This window comes from Stegodyphus dumicola, chromosome 6 (genome assembly GCF_044657685.1).
Source record: "Stegodyphus dumicola isolate Sdum_Otavi_A_Nest chromosome 6, ASM4465768v1".
Lineage (NCBI taxonomy): Eukaryota > Metazoa > Arthropoda > Arachnida > Araneae > Eresidae > Stegodyphus > Stegodyphus dumicola.
The window spans coordinates 101,375,380-101,398,178 of record NC_140773.1 but is presented as its reverse complement, the minus strand read 5'-3'; the positions used below and the strand labels follow the sequence as shown (position 1 = coordinate 101,398,178).

Sequence of the window (22,799 nt, the reverse complement as noted above, 5' to 3'; positions counted from 1 at the left end):
ACACAGAGGCTGGCGTGCAAAATTGAAATATATGGCGAATGCAGCTACTAAATTTCAAGTCAACATATGCACGTCCATTTGGGAAATGTGCGTATAGTCGTGAGTCGTTTTAAATTTTAGCAGAGTAGGAGAAAATGACTTCAAATATTGAGACTTATAAAATATAATTAGCAGAATTCTGCCCACGTATGCTTTACCAAGATGGCAGTGTTCTTTGATGAATAGAAAGCTGGTTTTGGCCTCCAAAAGTGTTTCCAGAGGTAGAAGAGAAGAAACCACTCGTTTAATCCCGTGAGAACTTTAAAGGCAAGACAACTTGTATAATTCCTAGCTTTAATTCGCATGTAGGAGCTATGAGTTAAAAATTAATTCGGAAAATAATTTTGTGAAACATTCTATAGTATTTTTTAAATAGCCGTTTTTAAAATAGAAGATAATACATTTCGAAGTAAATAGCTTGCCCAATCTAAAACTCTGCAAAAAATAATGTTAATTATCATAACGCGAGTAAATTTGCGTGACTTTAGTAATTTCAAAGATTAAATAGTGCTGATGCAACAATGCAGGCCCAGATCAATCGCAGCTGAAGAAGAAAGTTCTATTTAACATTCGAACATTTAACAAATTTGCTCATATAACGCGGTTCTTATCGTTTATTATTTGTTACTTTAACAGTCAGGGCTGTCATGTTTTACTTTACATAAGCTGAATTAAAACAAGAACTAGCTTTTACGAAAGGGCCTAGCATAATTAGGCAGATAATTTTAAAAGTTTCGTCAGCATTAATTTAATAACAAACATTTCGTTACTTTAAAGCAGGGATAAACCGTAACTTGAGGCCGCATGGCGGCCCAAGAAGCGAGCGCGAAGCACAAAACGAATGCCAACATGCCCCGAAGATACATTTGATATCCCGACGAGAATTTCCTAAGAATTGCAACCACTCCAATTGATCCAGACATTGATTCATTAGTTTCTCAAATTCAAGGCCGGATATCACAATGATTTTGTGATTTTTTTAGTTATAGATAAAACTTATAATGAAATATTATGTATAAGATGTCAAAATAATCCTATGTTGCTGTTATCATGCGAAAAAAATCAGCAGCTACAATAGTTTAAATTACATAAACATATTTAACTTTTTTTTTTTCATGTCAGTCATCGTCAGGGTTGGGCAGTGGTGGCTGGCCGTATGAATCAAGTGAAATCACTTAAAACTTTTCTCTGTATGCGCTTTCTTATACATATCAATACTGAGTAATAATTTTATAATGAGCAAATTTGAACTAACGCGGTCAACCCTGCGCATTTTCCCTTAGATGTGAAATTCAAAAGTTTCTTTCATGTGTCAAACCTGAACAAACCCTAAAATATTCCATGAAACATATGCAATTGTGTGATTCACTTACTTTGGAGATCGCAATCTGCCACAATTATTAGAAATAATTCGTATAGTCCAGAATATCTCGTCCTCTTCCATTGTAACTCAAGTAAGCTGAAAGCTTGGAGATCTCTGATCTAAAGGCTTCGTATATTTGAATATTTCTTTCAACATCAGTAAAAAAATTCTAGAAGAAAAAGATATTTCTTTTTTCGAAGGCAAATGTTCGCAGCAGTTACAAAATTAAGGAATAAAAGGCAGTTTTCAGAACTACTGGGCCAATAAAAATATTAGTGAATAAGTAAATAATAAAAAGAAAAATATTAGTGAATAATTTTTGTAAAATTATAGATCTTCCTTCTTTTTGTAATGCTGTGAAGAAAGCTATTTGATAATCAATGTAAACGAAAGAATTTTTTATCTCAAATTGAGATAAATGTAATTGAATTCATTATTCATCTCTCAGTTTTATTTATTACTTAAGAGATTATAAGATTCATTTTAGATATTTATTTCGTTTTTATTTCTGGCAATTAGAATGCATGCAAAGAATGCATTTTATGGATTCATAAAGTCAAGACTAAAATAAGGAACCGAAATCAAACATCCTAGTTTTTCCAACTGCATGACATTAGCGATATTTTTTCTCTTCTGTGACTCGGCTTCTTTTGTGAATACCTGAGAAACACGGAATTTGATTTTAAATCTTACTGTGTATGTAAATTGAGAAAAAAAGCAGCATAGTTACATCATGTACATAATAATTTATTACATTTGGATCACAATTTGTTACACCGTCGTTCCAAGCACTTGACACCTCTTTGAACTTGTGTAAAAGCTTGTTCGTGAATCATACCGGAGAATGACAATAAGAATCAGACTTTTCTTCTTATATCCCCTTTGTTGCTGTTATGACACCTCTAGAACCAGTGAAGGCTTTGAAAAAAACCTGCAGGTGGAAGAAATAAAACTCTCAGGCAAATAATACTTAATTCTGCTATCCATTACAACACACACTTCAGATATTAACCACAGTATTTGTAGCTTTAATTAACGCTGAATATTAAAGTTTCTGTAAAATTAATAATAGTACTATCTTTGTTATTAATATTTACAAAAGTTTAAAAAAAGAGTAAGAGAATGAAAGAAAAAGGGGGAACCAAAAAAAAAATTAATGTTAATCTGTAGAGTCATTAGGACTTTTTGGAAGCCGGGGAGATGAAAAATTAGCAACCGCTTTCGCCGAGAATCGAACCACGGATCTCTGGAATACCGGCCCAGCGTGCTGAACCACTACACTACGAAGGCACGCTAGGGAAGTGGGAGAAATACCTTATATACTCCCCTTTTTAAAGGGCGACTAGGGTTTTAAGGGACCTAGTCGCCAAATCCTTGGTGCGGAGAATCATCATCCACAACTCTTTTAGTTCGGGCGCCACTTGTAGAGTCATTAGGTCAATTGGAAGCAGAAAATATGAAAAATATGCAACCGCCTTCGCCGGGAATCGAACCACGGACCTCTGGAATACCGGCCCAGCGTGCTACCGTTACACCACGAAGGCACGCTACGGAAGTGGGAGAAATACCTTTGGCTTAAATTTAATTTAATTTAATAAGTCTTTAATGTAAATGTTCAGTCTTTAATGTGGATGTAGAATAAAAGTTATTTAATTGCTTCATGTTGCGAGCGAGTAATCAAATTCCCATTCACTTCTAAGACAGATTACATAAGTAAGATATATATATTTCATTCTTTATTTTTTAAATTTTGAATTGAATGAGAAAATATTAATTTAAATACTTTCTATCTAAATCACTCAGTTGAATAGATCTTCTTTTGTTCATTTCGAAGAATGATTAGAATGATTTGAATTAAAGGTTTGATTTCATTAACCACATTATAATCCCCTGATTTAAATTCAAGGTTTGACTGCATTGACCACTTCATAATCACCATGTTATCTATTTTTTATATTTGTGATTAAAATTTTAATCAGTTTTAAATGAAATGCTTCATGAAACGTACATATAAATGTTAAAATGCATATTTTTGTAACTTACCAACTATTAATAACCTTTTCCACTTCCGCCACCGTACCCACCACCACCACCACCAAATCCACCGAATCCGCCTTTGCCACTTCCTCCTCCGCCTGATCCATAACCGCCGCCACCGCCTCCTGATCCATAACCGCCTCCTCCAAATCCTCCGAATCCACCTTTACCACCAGCTCCTCCGCTTCCTCCATAACCGCCTCCGCCTCCTCCTCCGCCTAATTGGGTGAGAGTGATTCCTACAATGGCTATGCCACCTCCGCTACCTGGTGGGAAAAGCAAGAACAGAACTGTACATTCCATAATGAAGAACAAAAGCATATCTAATTCATAGTACTCTTTTAATACGTCAAAATAATAATACAGTCAAAAATAAGCAATTGAAAAATTGTAAGTTATAATTCTTATATAACACATTTTAATAATTTTAGGAACTGTTCAATATTAATGAACTGAATGACATATAAATTTTGAATTTAAAACAGCCAAATACTATGATTGCACCGAAAATAATAACATTGCACATGTATGAAAAAGATGGCTTATCATTTACTTATTTAGCTCGTTAAAAACATAGAAATTTTTAATTTAATTTAAATTTTATACCTAGCTGTCACTTAGTGATTTTAAGATTAATAATTTTTTAATTTTTATTTAATTAAAATATATCACTAATTTTTCTTTTCGAAGGGAAAAAAATCAGTGTTATATATATATATATATATATATATATATATAATTTTGTGTACGTTATACATTACTCCAAAGTAAAATGGAATTTCATTTCAATTTTTAAAGAATTTTTATTCGTAACTTTAAACTTTAGATTAGAGGAAACGCTACGGCCAGCAAACATATGACATGGTGTTTTTAAAGCTGGAATTTTAAAATAAGTTCTCGGTTTTTTTCCCTTTCTTTTTGTTTGTTCCGTCACTTTAATGTTTACATCTGATACATTTAATGTTTACATTTTAGAAGATATACGAGTTAATTACATAAAATATAAAATTTATTATGCCATGCATTTTATGTATTTTATTATGTCTTATTTATGTTTTGACTAACACTGCTGTCAAATCCTATACATAAATGCATATCTTAAATAAGCCTGAAAAATGTAAACTTTTAAAGATACGCTTTGTGAAAAGATCTACTGAAATAACAAAACTAAAATAGATGAAACAGCATTTTATCTCTTTTAGTTTTGTTATTTCAGTAAAAATGACACTAATTACATGACATTGTTAATATACTTATTGCATGAAAGTTTTAAAAATACTACTATGTATATTGTCAAGATGCTGTTTGCAGCATTTGGTATCTCTTTAAAACATAATTAAACTGCGTATTATTTGTATCATTATGGTACAGGTGACGAAATAGCAAAGTTTAAATTAAGTAAAACACTTATATAATTTTTCAGGTTAATATTTTAGTTTTAAGAAGTATGCAAATTCATTATATGATTGTATAATATCTCCATGATAGTAAAAGAGACAAAAATCATTAGAGTTCCTTCATATATAAAGGTGCATTCATAAGCGTAAAAAATATTTCTTGTTTGAAAGAAATCTGGTAAAATAATAAAATTACATGTTATTTTCATTGTTGCAACATAGTAGACAAAGTTGCGCATCAGAAATTGGAAACGTTCTTTTCTCAGGTTAAAATATATTTCCAGAAAGACGTTTGTTGCAAAATTCTAAAACGTTTATGCTTAAAAAATAAGCATAATTTAATGTCAGACAATTTTCAAAATGTGCATGATAATTTGAAAATTTGCAGGTTTCTATTTTTTTCGGTATTTTAACAGTTGGCTTCTGGAAAAACATCTTGAAAAAATATATAATTTAATTTAAATGTTCAGAAATTCTTACCTCCTTTTCCTCCTCCGCCGCCACCGCCTTTTCCTCCTCCTCCACTGCCACCTCCGTATCCACCACCACTGAATCCTCCAAATCCACCTTTTCCTCCTCCTCCACTGCCACCTCCATATCCTCCACCTCCGAATCCACCTTTTCCTCCTCCTCCTCCGCCGCCATATCCTCCACTTCCGAATCCTCCAAGTCCTCCGAATCCACCTTTTCCTCCTCCACCGCCACCGCCATATCCTCCACTTCCTAATCCTCCAAAACCTCCGAATCCACCTTTTCCTCCTCCACCGCCAGCACCATATCCGCCGCCACCGAAACCTCCAAATCCACCAAATCCTTTTCCTCCTCCACCACCGCTTCCATATCCGCCGCCTCCAAAACCACCTTTTCCGCCGCCTCCTCCTCCTCCTCCATAACCGCCTCCTCCACCTCCATATCCTCCGCCGCCACTTTCTCCTAAACCACTAATTGTCCTAATAGGGACAGCAATGAAGACTGTCTTTCCTCCATCGCCTCCACCTCCACCTCCTCCTCCGTAACCTCCACCTCCACCTCCTCCTCCGTAACCGCCGCCTCCTTTTCCACCTCCAAAACCACCGCCTCCTCCACCGTAACTTCCGCTTCCACCACTATAACCACCTCCTCCTAAGCCGGAGACCAGTAGGAGAGTACAGCTTAAAACAGCCCAACGGGTCCAATTCTATACGAGAAAAATAAGAATAATTATGAATAAGTTTAATTTTAAAAACTGCACATTAATGAAATTAAATTAAGTTATTAAAAATAAATTGGGTTAATAAATTAAATTAAGTTATTATTAAAATTATGTAAAATAGATATAACAGATGTAAATAATTCAATAAAGAAGCAAACGTAAATAAATTTATCTGTGCTATGCTATGAGAGAAGTAAGCCGTTCTCTCTCAGCTGTTTTCAAGGATTTATATTAAGCTTAATTAAAGAAAATTTTTAAATATGGAAAATTGACACGCTTCATTATTCAAAAACTTTATAATGCCGATATTATTTAAACATTGACTATGCTATTATATATTGTTGTATATATATGGTTATCATATTGCAGAGAATGACATATTCGCCTGTCTCTCCTAAACTTCCAAACTAAGGAAAATAATAAATCTTAAAAATTTTTTAATGCTCTTATGTTTTCGTATGTTTTTAAGTAAGTGGAAGGCTTATTATAGTTCACGTTTATGATTGCTAAAATCTGCAGTCTAAAACCTAAAATATTGGTGGTTTGGTAAATTGTTTCCATTTCCATTTTTGAAGACATGATGGGTAGGTAATAAGAGTTAAAAATATAATTACATTCATAAAATCAAAGTGAATGTAATTAAACTACGTCTTAGTAGCAATCATTTCAATGGAAAAATACTTGCTAAAATTAAAAGACTATGAAACTCTCTGATAACTTTCATAAGAAATGATGAAATCAGAGTCAAAAGTTCTAATAATATAGTAATTAAATAAATTTATAATAACATCCATGCAAATTAGAAAACATGCTCGTTTATTGAAAGAACTGTTCTTTGAATTAAAAAAATAACCGAGACTGATATGGAATCAAGTTAACATGTTTAAACATATTTAATCGTGGTTAAAATATACGCTGTGAAAAGCAGAGCTTTATTATTCAAAAGTGTATGAGCAGTCTCTAATGAAATGGATATAAGGTCGTGCTAGAAACTCCAGGAAGGACCTGTAGTAATAATATATTATAAGTAATTGCAGTAAAGAATTCATGAATTTGAAAGAAAATTTTCTAGTTTTTTTTTTTTTTAACTTGAATGATGTAGGATGGAGGCATTTACTTTGAGAAATGTTATAATAAATTATCAGCTTATAAGTTAAATTGTCCTAAATGAAGACATTCGGATATACAGAAATTTATTTTAAAATATTTGAACTTAAATTATTTTAAGAAACATAAGAGCAGAATAAAGGTGCACTTATATTTTATAAAAAATTACAGAAAGTACAATAAAAAAATGTAGCTATTAAATTTTATACTGCATAGTAGAGACAAATAATATAAGTATTTTGAACGTACTACTTTAAAATCTTGAATTCCTTGATTTTGCTGCGTACATTTAATTCCTTTTTACCGGTTCTATACAGTACAGAAATTTAGAAATATATCACCAGTCTATAATAATATATTCCCAACTAATATGTAAACATTTAGAAGAGTTATAAGCCCCATTCTTTGAAAAAACAGTTCTCTTTTTTTTCGTACCTTAAAATTACCTTTTTAACTTAAAATTATGCAACTGATTTTCACATGTCAATGAATATTAAAATTAGGCAAATTTTGAAATACGATTCTTCACATAGCATTGTTGGCACTCAGATTTTTCATTTTCTATATATTAAATGAGAATGAAAGTTTTATGTTATGCGTTTAGTTTGTTGACTGATTGGGATTAGTTGATCGTCGCAAAGTTCCTGAATTATCTGTCTCAGCAAGAATACCTGATCGGAGGATCTTCTAAAAGATACAGGCTTGTACTTACGATACACGCGGAGAAAATAATATGTTATCTATGTAGTCGAAAGGCAAACTTTCTCATGTTCTTCACGCAAATGATTTGACTATTAAACATTTAAACATCTCTGAAACCCAGGTGCATATTAGTTTCACGTTATTTCCTGTATTTTCCATCAAACGATTGATATTCATGAGTTTCAAAGGTACACAGAATTTTAAAATATTACGTCTTTGAGATCATAATGACATGAACGCTCTTGATGGCATGGAAGATGTATTGCGAGAAAACAAAGATAATGATCAATAAGGATATATAGATTCTGTTGGGTTTTTACAATGGAAGATATAAAATGTTTGAATTTTTAAAAAATTCTCTTGCTGCAGCTATCATTTCGGTAATTTGAAGGTTGAAAAAAATATTTTAAGCAATTGTAACTGTATTTAGTATGAATCTAGGCTTCCTTTTCATAAGAATGTTTGCGCTTGTTATGCGGTTTATCATTCATAAATGCTTCACATTTTGATTCAAATTTAACAGTACACAATAAGTCAAACTTTATAGTATTGAGGTTCAAATTATATTACATTTTTAAAGCCTTGTTCTGATTTTTCTTTTACCTTTTTACTCAGTCAAACCAAGTAACATTTATCTTTAAATCAGTACAGAAGTTTCATGCATTCATAAATTTAACTCATTACATTAAATTGATAAATTCCTCAGAGTTTCTATCTAACAGCTTCACCTACACTGAATATATATTCAGTGTAATGCTAAATATTACTGCACACTGACTTTTCTTGTATTATATTTATCTTACAGTCAGAAGAATATTGAAAAAAGTTAGCATTGTTTCTAGTTTGTTAATATACATCTAACGCTGTCTGAGTTTTCTTTTGTAATAGAATTATCAGTATTTTCAGTAGTTTAATATATTTCTAATATGTAAATATCATTAAGTCTTATTATGTATAGAAAATAGAGATTTTTGTTTTATGTTTAAACTTTTAACATATTAAGCATGAATCACCTGTCAAAACAGTGGGAATATTCAGTTATATAAATTTTCATCTATTGACATATTTCATTTATTTTCTTAAAATTAAATTAATTTTATTAAAGTAGTCTTTCATTCTCTCTTCTTTATACCGCTCTATAACTACATGAATTTTGACATAGGCTGCAATTTTAACATCACATCATAAAACTCATCGATTAGAAAACTGTTCCTTTCAAATAATGAATAGAGTTTTGATAGATACCCAATACATAGATTATGCATAATTTTACGAATTTGTACAATACGCTCTGGTTCTCATTGCATAAATTTATGTATTTTACTCAGATTTGATGCGCTTTATTGGAAGTCAAAAAACCTGAAATTTATACTAAATATAATACTTTAAAAATAATAAAATCACTGAATCACTAAACTACAAGTTGCTTCAGAGAAATATTTAAATAAAAGATCTGAATCTCAAATATCTAAAATACTATTATAAAACACAATACTCTGCATCACGTTAATAATTCATTACCGAAACGTAAAGCAAAATTGGTTCTTTTTGTTATTTGACTAACTTAATAATCACATGGTCAAACCCATCGAAAGAAGAGAGGAATCTTACCTTAGATGCTCCCATGATGCTGAGAGAATTCTGTCCAAGCAGTGACAACTCGAGCTTTATATACAATAGGAGAAAGTGGGCAAATTAGGTCAGTTGGCCTCCGTAATCCACTCATCTTTCTCCCTTTAGAGGACACTTCTCCTGTTCTTCAAAATCCGAGTCAAATCCTCCCCTTCTTGCATGAGGAAGCACAATTTTTCTTAATCCCTCAATTTCTTTCCTTCTAGAAGTTGCGCAATATTTTAAAAATTTATCGATTGCGTAAATATTATGCTTTGTTTTGTAAATGCTCCCCTAATGCGAGTTGTCAATTATATTCTACAGAAAAGTTATTTGACGCTCGAAATTGCAGTTCTTAATTGTTTCAGTTAATATCTGTACTTGTCAATTCTGGAATATTTCTGTTGTTGTGTAATATTTTCATGTTATAGTTGAAACCGGTAAACAAATTCTATTTTATTAAAGCAAAAAAGTGTATTGCTTCGTTTGAAACCTTTAGTCTTTAAATGCTAACATGAAGCAGAAGAGTTCGATTACATTGGGCTTAATTGTTGCACAAAAACAGATTCAGAATACATACGGGAAAAAACCGTAAATTGTGTTTGACCATACGAGGTGTTGTGCTATTCATTTACTTCAGTTAATAATCTAAAAGCGTACAATTTATACACACATTTATATTTATTATTAATACATATTATATATTATTCGAGAAGTTTTATATATTATTCGAGAAAGACAAAAATTAGAACTCCCTAATGAAACAAATCTTATCAAATCGTCTGAAAACATATTATCTAGTGATTGTTTTTATTTTTAGTAAATTTTTTACAAAATATTCAATTAGAATGCAAAGCATTCCATTGGCTTAATTTAGAATAGATTTTGACTGACTGAATTGATTCAAATTGGCAGAATAACTGAAATTTAATATATTTATTTTTTTCAATTGCAGAAAAATATATAAATTATCATAATTTTAATAGACGTTATTGGTCATTTCCTGGAACCCATTATTTCAGAAGTATAGTTCGTTTGATAATTTTCAAACTATACTTGAACTTCCAGAAATATCTTAAAACTTTATCCGACGATATTTAATTAATTTACCGTGCATTAATATTATGCAAGGCAAAATGGTTTCACTAACAAAATTGTTCTAAAATGTAATTTTAAGCTTTTCTTAAATACTTCATGCAGTGCCTTTAAAATTAGTTTTCTATTTACTGACAATGTATGTTATAAGTAAATAGTGTGTAGTATTAGCTGATAGGTCTAAATTCGATTGTTTAAAAGTTGCATAACAGTTTCATCTGTTGCATAACAGAGAAAATTTCGATATAACTGTAAATATATAATAAAGAAAATTTGCGCACATACCTTTCACTTACTCATGCATAATTTATTGATTTATTTAATGTTAATTTATATTAATGAATATGCAGAATTATTCCCAAAAAGATTACCTTGTAAATGTTACGCTTAGGAATACAGAAATATTCTGTAGCTCTTTGATTATAAATCCTTAATCAACTTTAAAATATAAGCATTGCAATTTTTACATTACTTTCTGAATTTTTTAGTCACGAATAATTTACAGTTGCATGCGAGAAGAGATTACACACATTACAGATTTTACTTAAATTCCAGGGTGTATGTTACATAATATTGAATAAATTTCGCATAAGATAAAAGTCTGCATATTCCTTGCTTAGAATGAAGAATGGCACTTCAGCAGAAAGTTATCCAATGACGAATTTTGTCTGTGATTCAGATGCTGCTATTCACGATTAAATGATAATTGCAAAAGTGATGAAATTTGTAATAAGAATAGTTAAAATTTCCATTCACTGTAATTGTTTATGATAATTATTTGCTACCAAAGACAGAAATCTGGTGTTGCTGTAACAGTGTTTGTGCACAGAATTCGCAAATAAGACAAAGCTGAGCCAACCATTAAAAAAAGCACATTCGGATATTTGCACACATATGTTAGCTAAGAATAAAACGGCAAATTTGAAAGTGTTTAGAAACTTTCCAAGCAGGTGAAAATCTAGCTGAACATCATTATATGTTACTATTGACTAGATGAAACTGTTATGCAACTTTTAAACAATCGAATTTAGACCTATCAACTGATAATCCAAGAGCAGGTACCGCCTACATAAATATTTGACGCCCAGACGGTATAGCGATTAGGGGAGCCCTTTGCGGTACGGTTCGAGTCCCGGAGAAGACATGGTTGTTTGTAATTTACAGTGTCTTTGCGGCATCGGGGCACTCTAAATATATGGCGAGCCAAAAGTCCTCTCGAGAGGTTGGTGGTAGGGAAAGAGAGATGGGAAACCTTTGTACTTGTCCCTCCGGAGTGCTATCCATTAAATATGAGGGCGGAACTGAGAGAAATAGTGCTGTTACCTGTATGGTGCTCAAGGCTCCTTGCTAACTACAGGCGCAATGTTGCTCACCTTACCAAGATGAATTTCGTGGGCTTGTTCTAATCTTACTGTCAAACAAGTGAGATAAGCCCCAACACAACAAACATAAAGATTCACCCGGAAGGTCTTTGCAAGAGAAGATCACTGTGTTGCAGTACCCTTTCTGATAAATTCCAGGGAATAATGTTTAAGACAGTAGCGTCTTCATCGTCATAAGACCTTACCAATTATCATATTTGTAGCAGAACCTTCTGCAGCCCCCTAAACATAAGCAGAAAATGTATTGCTTCGACGTTAAGGTTTTAATTTTAAGTTTATATGTTCCTGAATGGCAATGTTTAATCTCATCAAGCTGCTATAATGACTGAATGCCTTCAAAATGAAGATGTTGCTTGAATGGATTGGCTATTATACTTACCTGATTTCGATAATACTGAACACACTAAGGATGGCCTCTGCTAATGAGTTTCCGTTTGCCTGCTCCCCTCTCGGAGCTCTTGGAAGAACGTTTGACTCCAAACTTAATTGAAACTTAGTAATATATAAAATATTGCAAAACATAACTTTTCTCTTCTCCTAAACTGCTGTTAAATAATTATATCTTCAAAATCAGAAATGACGCAGTTTCGTAGGTTTTTTTTTTTTTTTTTTTTTTCATTTTGTGAATAATTTGGCAGTAGTAGCTATATTTTAGCGTTATTCAGTTTTTATATAAGGTAATATGTTTTTATAATTATTTACAAAGAATATTTCTCTCTTATAGATATTTATGAATTCTTTATATACGTGAAGTTTATTTCTTTTATTAATATTCATGAATTCTCTATAATTCTGAACATATAATTATTTGATTCCAGTTTCACAGGCACAAGAAATTACTGAGAAATAAAGGCTTCTGTTGGACGGGTTAAAGAGTTTCAGTTTTACAGATTTTTAAGAAAAGAATGAAAGATAAGATTCTTGTCCGATAGTGATGAAATAACGTTTGACGCGAGCCTGTTTCTTAAGAGTCTTCATGATCTAGAATTCTGCTTCTAATAGAGATATGATGAACAATGTCCAGCTTCTATCTACTTCGTCTAATTCCAAGAGTTCTTTCGGAATGTCTTCCTCTTTCTCATTCGTGAAATTTCATAGGAAGCTTCAAGCTCTGTAACTATTTGTGACAAAAATGTGTGAAGACAAGAGTAAGTTTCCGGTCTACGACGTATTATATACAGATTGTTCAAGACTGATTCCTAGCGTGTTGGATAAAAATATTACTAATTTCCCAGAACAGATGTCGGCCCATGTAAGGAATCTTCACCTTCCTTTAAGAGGTAGAGACCATAATTTGAAACTAAGTATTAATATGTTAATAGGTATCAAAGAATTTAATTCAAAATTTAGAATAAAGTCATCATTTGTATTTTATCTGCGTATTAAGTATGTGAATGTAAATCTTAAGGACTTATAATTTTTATAGATATGATTAAACGCTTGTCTGTATGCGAAAACACAGTTCAAGAATTTTAAGGGGTGTTGAAACTCCTAAATCTTCAAAAAATTGTGATTTCGGATTTTTTCATTTTCAAATTCTCTACACTTTTATCTTTCTAAAAATATCATTCTTTAATCTCTATGAAAATTAGAACTGTAAAAAAATATAGTTTTAATATGTCATCGACTGCTTTGATCAATGAGGATTTTTACATAAAAACGCGTTTTTCTCCAAACCTGATTTTTTTATACTCTATGTACCTTTTCTCAGGAGCTACTGCTTACAGGTATCTAAAATGTTTATGGCTTATTTATTAGGTTTCCTAATATCTACTGAAATGAGCTTTTTGTGATAAAAGTGCTAAATTTTACTATGCCTAACAAAATATTCTGCAAATTACTCTAAAATTCAAAATGTTTCAAAAGCTCATTTCAGTATAATCAGATAGGTATACTTTAATTACACAAAAAATTTCAAGCGTGTATCTACAGCAGATTTTGAGAAAAGGTACATCGAAAATGGCCAATTTAACATTGTCGGTATAGGGGTTTCTGATACCCCTTAAACTCTCTGCAGAGTTTGACATTCTTTGGTAGCATAAACTAGTATCAAACTCCTAACAGACTGAAGTTATCGACAGAGACTTAAGAAAGTTAAAATAATAGCTTTATTAAATCAGAACTTTAACATAAACGCACTTCTTGTGTTAACAGGATCGACCAACACTTGGGGCTTTGTAACTCAAAGTAACTGTCAAATTCAAAAGTTAAACTAAGCGTAATTGTCAAAGATTAAACAATTGGTTTTAATTCTAAGGTGGCTCAGAACATATAACCGGAATAATAGTTAAATGCCGAATTAATAGATTAAAGCTGAGGAATTATAATTTTATCTGAGCTGGCAAAACCCAGTAACGTGGTTTCAAAAGGCAGAACACGCACTATCCCACAAGCCAATGCCCTCAACTTAAATACTCTTAAACATTTACGTTTTTCACGTTTTCGGTCAGGAAGCGTAAGGAATATATAGTAAACGTTTAAATCATAATAATTAGTTAGTTAAAATAATAATAACGCTACTTATGTAATCTAATCGAACCTGGGTGTGATTTGTTTGTGACAGAGAAGTGAATATTAAATGTTTGCAGCTGTACTTGATTGTTAAATTGTTCATTGGGAAGTAAGATTACAAAATATTATATTTACCAATTCTGTACGTGATTATTAAGAACCTTATATTTTTTCAATACAACGATTACATACATTTATTTAATGTTAGTTCATTATTCTAATAACAGATTTTCAATTGAAGTTTAAAATGCAAGTGTACAAAATATGCCTTTTGTTCTACTTTGCATTATTACGAACGATTTTTATTTTCTACCTTGAACTGAGTTCAGTTTAAAAATGTAAAGGGTAATGACATTTCTTTAACCTTTTAAAACATTTTTAATCTTGAATTTTTATTTAAAATTTAATACAGGAAAACTTTGTATAAAAAATAGTTTTCAGATCGAATAAATGAAAAGTACGTTTTTGTTATTCTCTTGTTTTCGAGTACACAAAACGCGATGACGCTGATCGACAATGTTTCAGAAATAGATTATTTTGCATCAACAAAACTGTCCTGAGTACCATAGAAAAGGAATACCTCATTATCAGGTAAGAAAACAGAAGTAATATACAATGCTCATATACTTTCTTACAAATGTGAAGCTATAAACCGTTCACCAGAAATAATAATAATTTATTGTAAATGGATTATAAAAGTTATTGCTAATTACACGGATACAAACGTCTCTATATATTAATGCGTGTATTATTCTCAAATTTTAACTGAATAAAATGTTAAAGCATTTATGTTTAAAAAGAGAAAAATCATATTAATTCCTATTATTTTATGCTATCAGGTTAAGTAGAAGAAATATTTAAAATGCGGAAGTTTCTGTACTGAAAACCGGCTTAGTTAGAAAGAAATAGTTTACAAATTTTGGAAACCCTTTCCTTGCATAACGTATGCAGACTTTTAAGTAAATTTAAGTAAATTTCGCCTTGAGACTGCAATTAGTTTTTTAGTAATTGGTTTTATTGAAGTAATTTAGCACAAACCATTGTTTTCTAGAAATAAAAATATTCTGCGATATTTTATGGCCAGAAATAATTAATTGGGCTAAATGAAATAAAAATTAACAAATTATGAAAGGAGCAAGAGCTATAGTGCCATATGTAAAAAAAAAAAGAATATTAGGACTTAAAAATATAAGAGATAATCTTAAAAAAAAGAAGCTGGAATTAAACCATCTAAAGAATGTGCTAAGATCAGTTTAAACGCATTATTACCTAAAAACCTTAAAATAATGGATTTTGTAATGTAGTTATTAATGCATTGTAACACTGAAATTAAGTGATTATATAAAAGTTTAATTATTAAAATGTAATTAGATTGTAATGGTTGAACTACACATGCATATAAATATTTTTTTTATTTCTAGAAAGAATAACGGTACATTTTTTAGAAATTTTTTAAAGAAATGCATTAATTATATTTGCTTGCTATATATATATATATATATATATATATATATATATATATATATCGGAAGAACAGAAAATAGGTCTCTCTCCCTAAGAAAAAATTTCTGCCAGATTTCCAAGCAAATTTGATAGAGGAAGAAACTTTCTGATTTCTTTGGGAAACTGTAAAACATTTCTCTTATAGAATTATTCCATTTATTTATTGGAGCAAGAGCCATGAAAAGTGAGCAATACCTTCATCGTGATTCGAACTCCAAACCTTCACATACTAGTTAGACATGCTTTCAAATTACACTATGAAGGCATGAGGTAAGGAAGAAGAAAACACCATACATTTTCTTCGACTTAAAGTGCGACTGGAGAGAAGAGAAACCATTCGTCAATTACAGTAAGACCCCGCTTAACGCGGGGGATACGTTCCATCAAAGTAGAGCGTAATGCGAAACAGCGCTAAACGGGGCTATCTTTACATGTAAATATTGGGGTTAGGGGAAGATGGCTAGGAAATTGGTTAGGTATTAAATTTAAAAAGTATGTTTTCTTAATAAAAATAAAACCAAACATTTATTTCTTAAAGCCCAAATTAATACCATATTATTATTTCTTGCAAAAATAAAAACAAAATATAAATAACAAAACGAATATTCTTAAAAAAAACAAATAAAATTCTAAGTAAGTCATATTTAGTTAGCCTTCCGCGTTTTCAGTGTTCTGCCTTTTTGTGACAAAAGCATCTAATGTTGTTTGCCTTTTTCTTTTGTGTTGTTCTCTTAAAAGTTCTTCATAAACGGATAGAGCATCTCTAACACCACGCCTTACTTTTGAGCTCCTGTCAAATTTCGGATCATTTTCAATGAATTGATCCATTATTTCAGTTATGGTAGACAAACTCCTTTTTACAAACGCCATCGAAAGTTCTTTTTGCTCTTCTTCTGAATCACTGCTGTCAACATTTTTGTTTTCTTCTTGTTCAGTTAATTCCTTGAGCTCATCATTAGAAAGACTAACCGCTGCTTCTTGAATTATTTCTTCGACATCTTCCACATTTACCCCTTCAAAATATGTCTGTACAATACCGCACCAAACAAGAAATACAAGTACACTCTTTCGGATATGTATTTGAAACCTATCGCTGCATAATATTTCGGGGAATCCCCGTATGCTGCGAGCGATTTCGTGGAATCCCCGGGTTGAAATAAAAGAGCGCTAAACCGAAACAGCGTTAAGCGGGGTCTTACTGTACTGGCGAAGACGAGTTATCCTCCACCACTTTTTAGTTTGGACGCTGCTATAGAGTAGTTAGATTTGTATAATTAGGGCTAGAAGGCCTGAAAAATGTGCAAAGCTCTAGCCTGGATTCAAATGTCGGGCCTTCCGATACCAAGCCGGAGGTGCTTCCAAATTAAAGCACAAAGGCATGAGATAAAGCAGAAGGAAATACCTTACATTCTTCCCAATTAGAAAGCGACTGAGGACGAGGAGATCTGTCGCCAAATATTCGTGATGAGGAATTATAGTCCACCACATTTTAATTCGAGTGCCCCTGTCATTAAGATTTTTTGGAGCAAAAAGCATGAAATCTGTGCAGGGATTCGAACCTCGCATGGTTGAATAATTGAATTGAAATACATATCCGGCTAATACCAATCTGCTAGCCGGATATGCTTTTCAACTACATCGCGAAGGCGCCTAATAAAACGTAAGGAAATTCCTTACATTCTAACTTCATCACCAATCTGAGGTTTGTTAAATTTAAAATTCTGGAATACGTTACTCATACAAATGACTTTTCTTTTATAGTTATGAAATTACCTGTAAGACTGTACTAATTATTTTTATCACGTTGGTTTACATTTTCATTTTACAAATTCAAATGAAATTTATTACTATGAGGTATTGATCTTTGTCATATCGCTTAATAATTCTGAGCCTTCGCAAAGTAGGCTAAAATTCATGAAACTTAGCTATAATGATTATCCATTAAAGTCATAGAAAAACAACCTCAAACAGACGTGATTTAATTAATCAATATTGTATGAATGGAAATTAGTAATCGCAATCAGTTAAATTGCTTTGATTGGAAATGACGCGAAAATAAAATAAAATTAAAAACATTTTAAGAAATAACATGTTTTATCGTTACAGTAATGATAGATCTCAGTCATTTGTTCTGGACACCCTTTCACAATAATGACAGCTGAGAGCAAATTTTTACTTTTCAAACATTATTCGCGTTGCAAACGCTTTCAAAATGATATCTGATAATAAGTATTAAAGGTGTATAAGGTTAATTAGTTTAAGAAGTATCTCGAACACGGGTTAATTAGCAGAAGTAACAGAGATATATTCTAGCCTACATTCATGCTGAAATTGAGTAAGTAGCAAGGAAGAAAGAACCAGACTGATTTCTTTTACTACTATAGATTTTTTATGGAGTAAAAGTAAACAGCTACTGAATTTTCGATATTTTATTGAAGCGCACACAAAGGTGGAAAAACCTGTTACGACAGCAATACATCTTAAGGCTTCAAAGCTACTAGTAGAAGAAACTACACTAAAAGATTCTTTTAAGCACGTAGCAAAACAAAAAAATAAAGAAAAACTGATTTATTACTATAATAACTTTATCATTGGTGAATTTATATTTCAAATAGTCAAAAATCAGTGCTAATAATCTCCAAGTTTTTCAGAAACATAAAAATAGAATTTCTATATCAAATGGTAAAAAATCAGAGCTACTTTAATCGTCAAGTCTTTCAGAAAAATAAAAATAGAATTACTATATCAAATAGCCAAAAATCAGTGATATTAATCAAGTTTTTCAGAAAAATAAAAATAGAATTACGATATCATATAGTCAAAAATCAGAGCTACTAATCGTCAAGTCTTTCAGAAACATAAAAATAGATTTACTTCTGTCTGAAACTTCGTCTGTATTAGCTATTAAAATAAACGAAAAATGGCTCTAAGAATTTTAATTATAATCTTGCACCAGTTCTGTTCTGTTCTAGAAATTAACTCTGTTTGCATTTAGAAAAATAATTTTTAAGCAAATTATCGTTAAAATTATATTACAAAAAACAACATTTAAAAGTTTACACACATTCATGCAGCTCAGTGTTTTATTTAAAATTAGTTTTTAAAATTAGTTGTGAGAACAAAAAAGTAAATAAAATAATGTTAAAGTCTAATTGGAGAAGAAATATGACAATGTAAAACTTAAAATTAGACAAAAGAGCAATTACACCAATCTATGGTTCCTTTGCTTTTGATTTTAAACATATACACGATATTCCAAAAGGATTGCACAGCTGAGTACGACTTAAAAATTTGTTTAACCACACATGCAACGTTCCAGTTTAAGAAACCAACTAAATATAACAGGATAGAATAATTGAAATTCATTAAAACTAAAATTTCAATTTCAGCATTATTACAAAATTAATAATTTTATAACCCAATATATATGGTTTGAAAATCTGCATTCAGGAATTTAATCTGTCAAACATGTCTTTAGCCTTCTTTCTATACGATCTCCAAAATTTGTATTACCAGTAATTCCGAAAAACTTTATTCGTAGAAGACATTTCGTTTGTTTGTTAATTTATTTATTTAGTATTATTTGTATCGAATGCACTTTCTCTTTTGGCATTTCTTTTTATAGAGATGGCATGACTTCCGTATAATTTTATTAAATTTATCATGTGACTTAAATAGTAATATTCTGAAGGCCTACCATATTGGCTAATTTTTTAAATTATAACATTGGGTGGCCCAAGATAAACCAAACCGAAAACAAGTGAAATCTTAAATGCAGTCTGTGCTAAATGCACCTACACAATCGTTGTCAATGTATATATTTAAGCAATCACATAAATAATTATTAAAAAAATAAGTGGCTATTTGCTCAAAAAGCTAAAATTAGATAACCCGCAATAAAATGCATTTTCTCAAAACCGTGATTGATTTTCGTTGAAACATACATAAAAAACTACTTGAAAAGTCTTCTCCAATCTGATTCTGTTGAAGAACAACGGGAAATTACCATGCGATAAAATCATCATTGCATCCACTCGAAAATTAATTAATGAAAAATTTGGTTAGTCCTAAATTAAAACACTAACCAACAATTCCTCTGTTTTCACTTCCTTGTACAAAGTAAGGAAGTATTATAATCACAAAAAATTTCGGTTATCAGATTTCAAAAGAAATATCCACGTTTAACTTTTCTATACGTGACTGCTATAACAACTAGTTCTGCACCCTCCTTTTTTGTTGCAATCAGCAGTACCTGGGAGGGAAAAAAAGTATACATATATATAACCAACCCCCTTACCCCTTAAAAGCCTTTAACGGGCTTTTATTTTCGCAATCGTTGCTCATAATCATATATTTTCAGTTACAGAAGTGTTTCAAATGAAGGAAATATTTAAGGTTTGTCAATGTGAATTTTAAAAAACATTTTTCAAAAATAATGAAATCTGACTTTAAATGTGGTCTTCTGGTTTCTATGCTTATATTTGGGAAAGTTTTATACTCGTTATAGAAGTTTAACTCACGGATTATTTAATTTCAAAATTTGTGGTTTTTAGTGCCATTTTCAACTTGCTTTGAGGGGTCGGTTAATTAAATTAATAACCGGAGGAAATAAATTTAAATAAAGTACAGCAAAATATGTGTATAATTTAATAAGCCATAGAAGCAAGTCAATGTGGTGTCTGTATCACATTTTAAAATTTTACCAACATTTAAATAAACACTTTTGGAAAACATATGTTAAGTTAATAATTTTTTACTTATTTAATTAAATGTTAATTTATTTATGTTTACAAACATTTGAATTCAAGTATTATTGTTCCCCTTACCTAAGTTCTCTGCTCTGGCAAATAAGAAAATTTAACCACTTCATTTGCGGGAAAAATTTGCTATAAGCGTCTTGAGCATGTAAATTATTGAAAAAATATCTATTCTTAATATCTTGAATAATTTATTTATTAATTACAGGTGTTAATTTTTAGTTATATGCAAATTTCTACAGATGGTATTAATGCAATAATATCGCAGCATTTCTTTCGCTTCTGTTTCATATTATTGCTTTGAATATAAATGAGTTTATGCTCTTAAATAAAAATTTTGAGATTATTCTTACATCTGTAACTGGCTTAAAATCTTTTCAGGTTTTAAATTTTCTTCTGAATACTGAAAATAGAATGCCTCTTTTTAATTTTAATTTAGGTGAATTAGAATAAAGAAATTCTGTAATAACAGCTTCTTGAGTAGCTATATAAATAAAGTTTTATTTATTAGTCATTTAGAAATTACTGATTCTTAATCTTTGAAAATAAAAACAGGTGTTAAGACGAAATAGTAGTTTAACACAATAAAATTTTTAAAAATCATTGTAGTCAATCTTTAGAATAGTTTAAGCATTTCCTCTTAGGAATTTTAGCATTTAAATAAATAATTTTGAAGCAGATTAATTCAGTAAAATCCGATATTATAGAAACAAAAAAACTAATTTAGTGAATTAAAGCGAGAGATAAAATACCTTCTCTGTGAAAACTTCCAAACAATAAGATTAAAATGCTATTCTTCAGCGTCCTCATATATTAAGAAACAATACAAGAAACTTAAGAAGAGAAAGGAAGAAGATAGAATTTGCTAGCAAAAGAAAAATATTAACAACTGAAATTTTTTAAATTATGAATAGACGTTCTTAAGATGCATATAAATTGTTAAAATGAAGTATTCTATAGAAATTAGGCATATTAATTCCTTTTAAAGAAACTATTGTTTTCTTGTTGCTAATATGATATCCTTTTAAATAATAATTTTTTTAACTGATAATATGAAAATAGGATCCATGAGGTAACTCCAATTCAGTGAAATTTATCACTCTGGACAAAGCAGATTTGGAATTTTTAACAGAAACATCGTATTACCGGTAATTCCGAAAAACTTTATTCGTAGAAGACATTTCGTTTGTTTGTTAATTTATTTATTTAGTATTATTTGTATCGAATGCACTTTCCCTTTTGGCATTTCTTTTTATAGAGATGGCATGACTTCCGTATAATTTTATTAAATTTATCATGTGACTTAAATAGTAATATTCTGAAGGCCTACCATATTGGCTAATTTTTTAAATTATAACATTGGGTGGCCCAAGATAACGCGTCCCTTTATTAGATATTTTCTAAAACAATTTTTAAACACGACAACGGAACATAACTAATAAAATGCATTTCTTGCAGTCTGAAATTAATACAAATGCATATCAGTGTCAATTTCAATAATTATTTTACATGTATAATAAATTATTTAGTCGAATATGGCATAACAAGAACAGACTCTCTGCCCAAAAAAGGATGCCTTCTTGGAAGAATTTCATAGACACTGACGACCATCCATGTTAATTACGAAACAAATCAGCGGCGAGACTCATTCAGCGAGACTGAATTTTCTAGGAAACTACTAGCGTTTAGCAGTCTCTTCCACTCTGCCGCTGGTGGACAGCCAGTCATTTTTTTATCTGTTACAAGCACTTAAAAATCAGAAAGGTGATAAGAAAAGAAACTCAATGTGGAATTAAAATACATGCGACTGAAATCGTCTCTAAGTGATTTTATGTTTTTTTATATAACTATGATAAATTAACATTAATAGAGAAATATATATCAGTTTCTTTCGAAACCCAGATTTTATTATTTCCTTCCGCTTCCATTCTCTCTAATCAAAAATACAAATTACCGGTACATCATTTCAGAAACGGAATAATAGTGATAACATCTTTAAGGAGAGGTATTTACGATTTGATTCAAGTGTTTAGGCAATCAGGAAACGACGTGCTCTTCAGAGAAGCATACTTGTTGACGGAAAAAATTGCACTTGCGTGAATG

At 30.8% G+C, this 22,799-nt stretch overlaps 1 protein-coding gene across 2 annotated transcripts in view; it reads right to left on the bottom strand.

Moving 5' to 3' along the window:
- Positions 1-2,128: 2,128 nt before the first annotated feature.
- Positions 2,129-22,799, bottom strand: part of LOC118181231 (uncharacterized) — a 123,107-nt gene continuing 102,436 nt past the window's right edge. The window contains exons 1-4 of one of the 2 annotated variants that reach the window (XM_035350650.2): positions 9,449-9,585; positions 5,317-6,013; positions 3,446-3,705; positions 2,129-2,333 (exon numbers count right to left, since the gene is read on the bottom strand). In XM_035350650.2, the coding sequence (XP_035206541.1) occupies positions 3,452-3,705; positions 5,317-6,013; positions 9,449-9,463 (966 nt within the window). In that variant the 5' untranslated portion in view covers positions 9,464-9,585 and the 3' untranslated portion in view covers positions 2,129-2,333; positions 3,446-3,451. Of the gene's footprint in view, positions 2,334-3,445; positions 3,706-5,316; positions 6,014-9,448; positions 9,586-22,799 lie in introns of those variants that run through there. The other variant, XM_085818711.1, reaches the window with a different exon arrangement.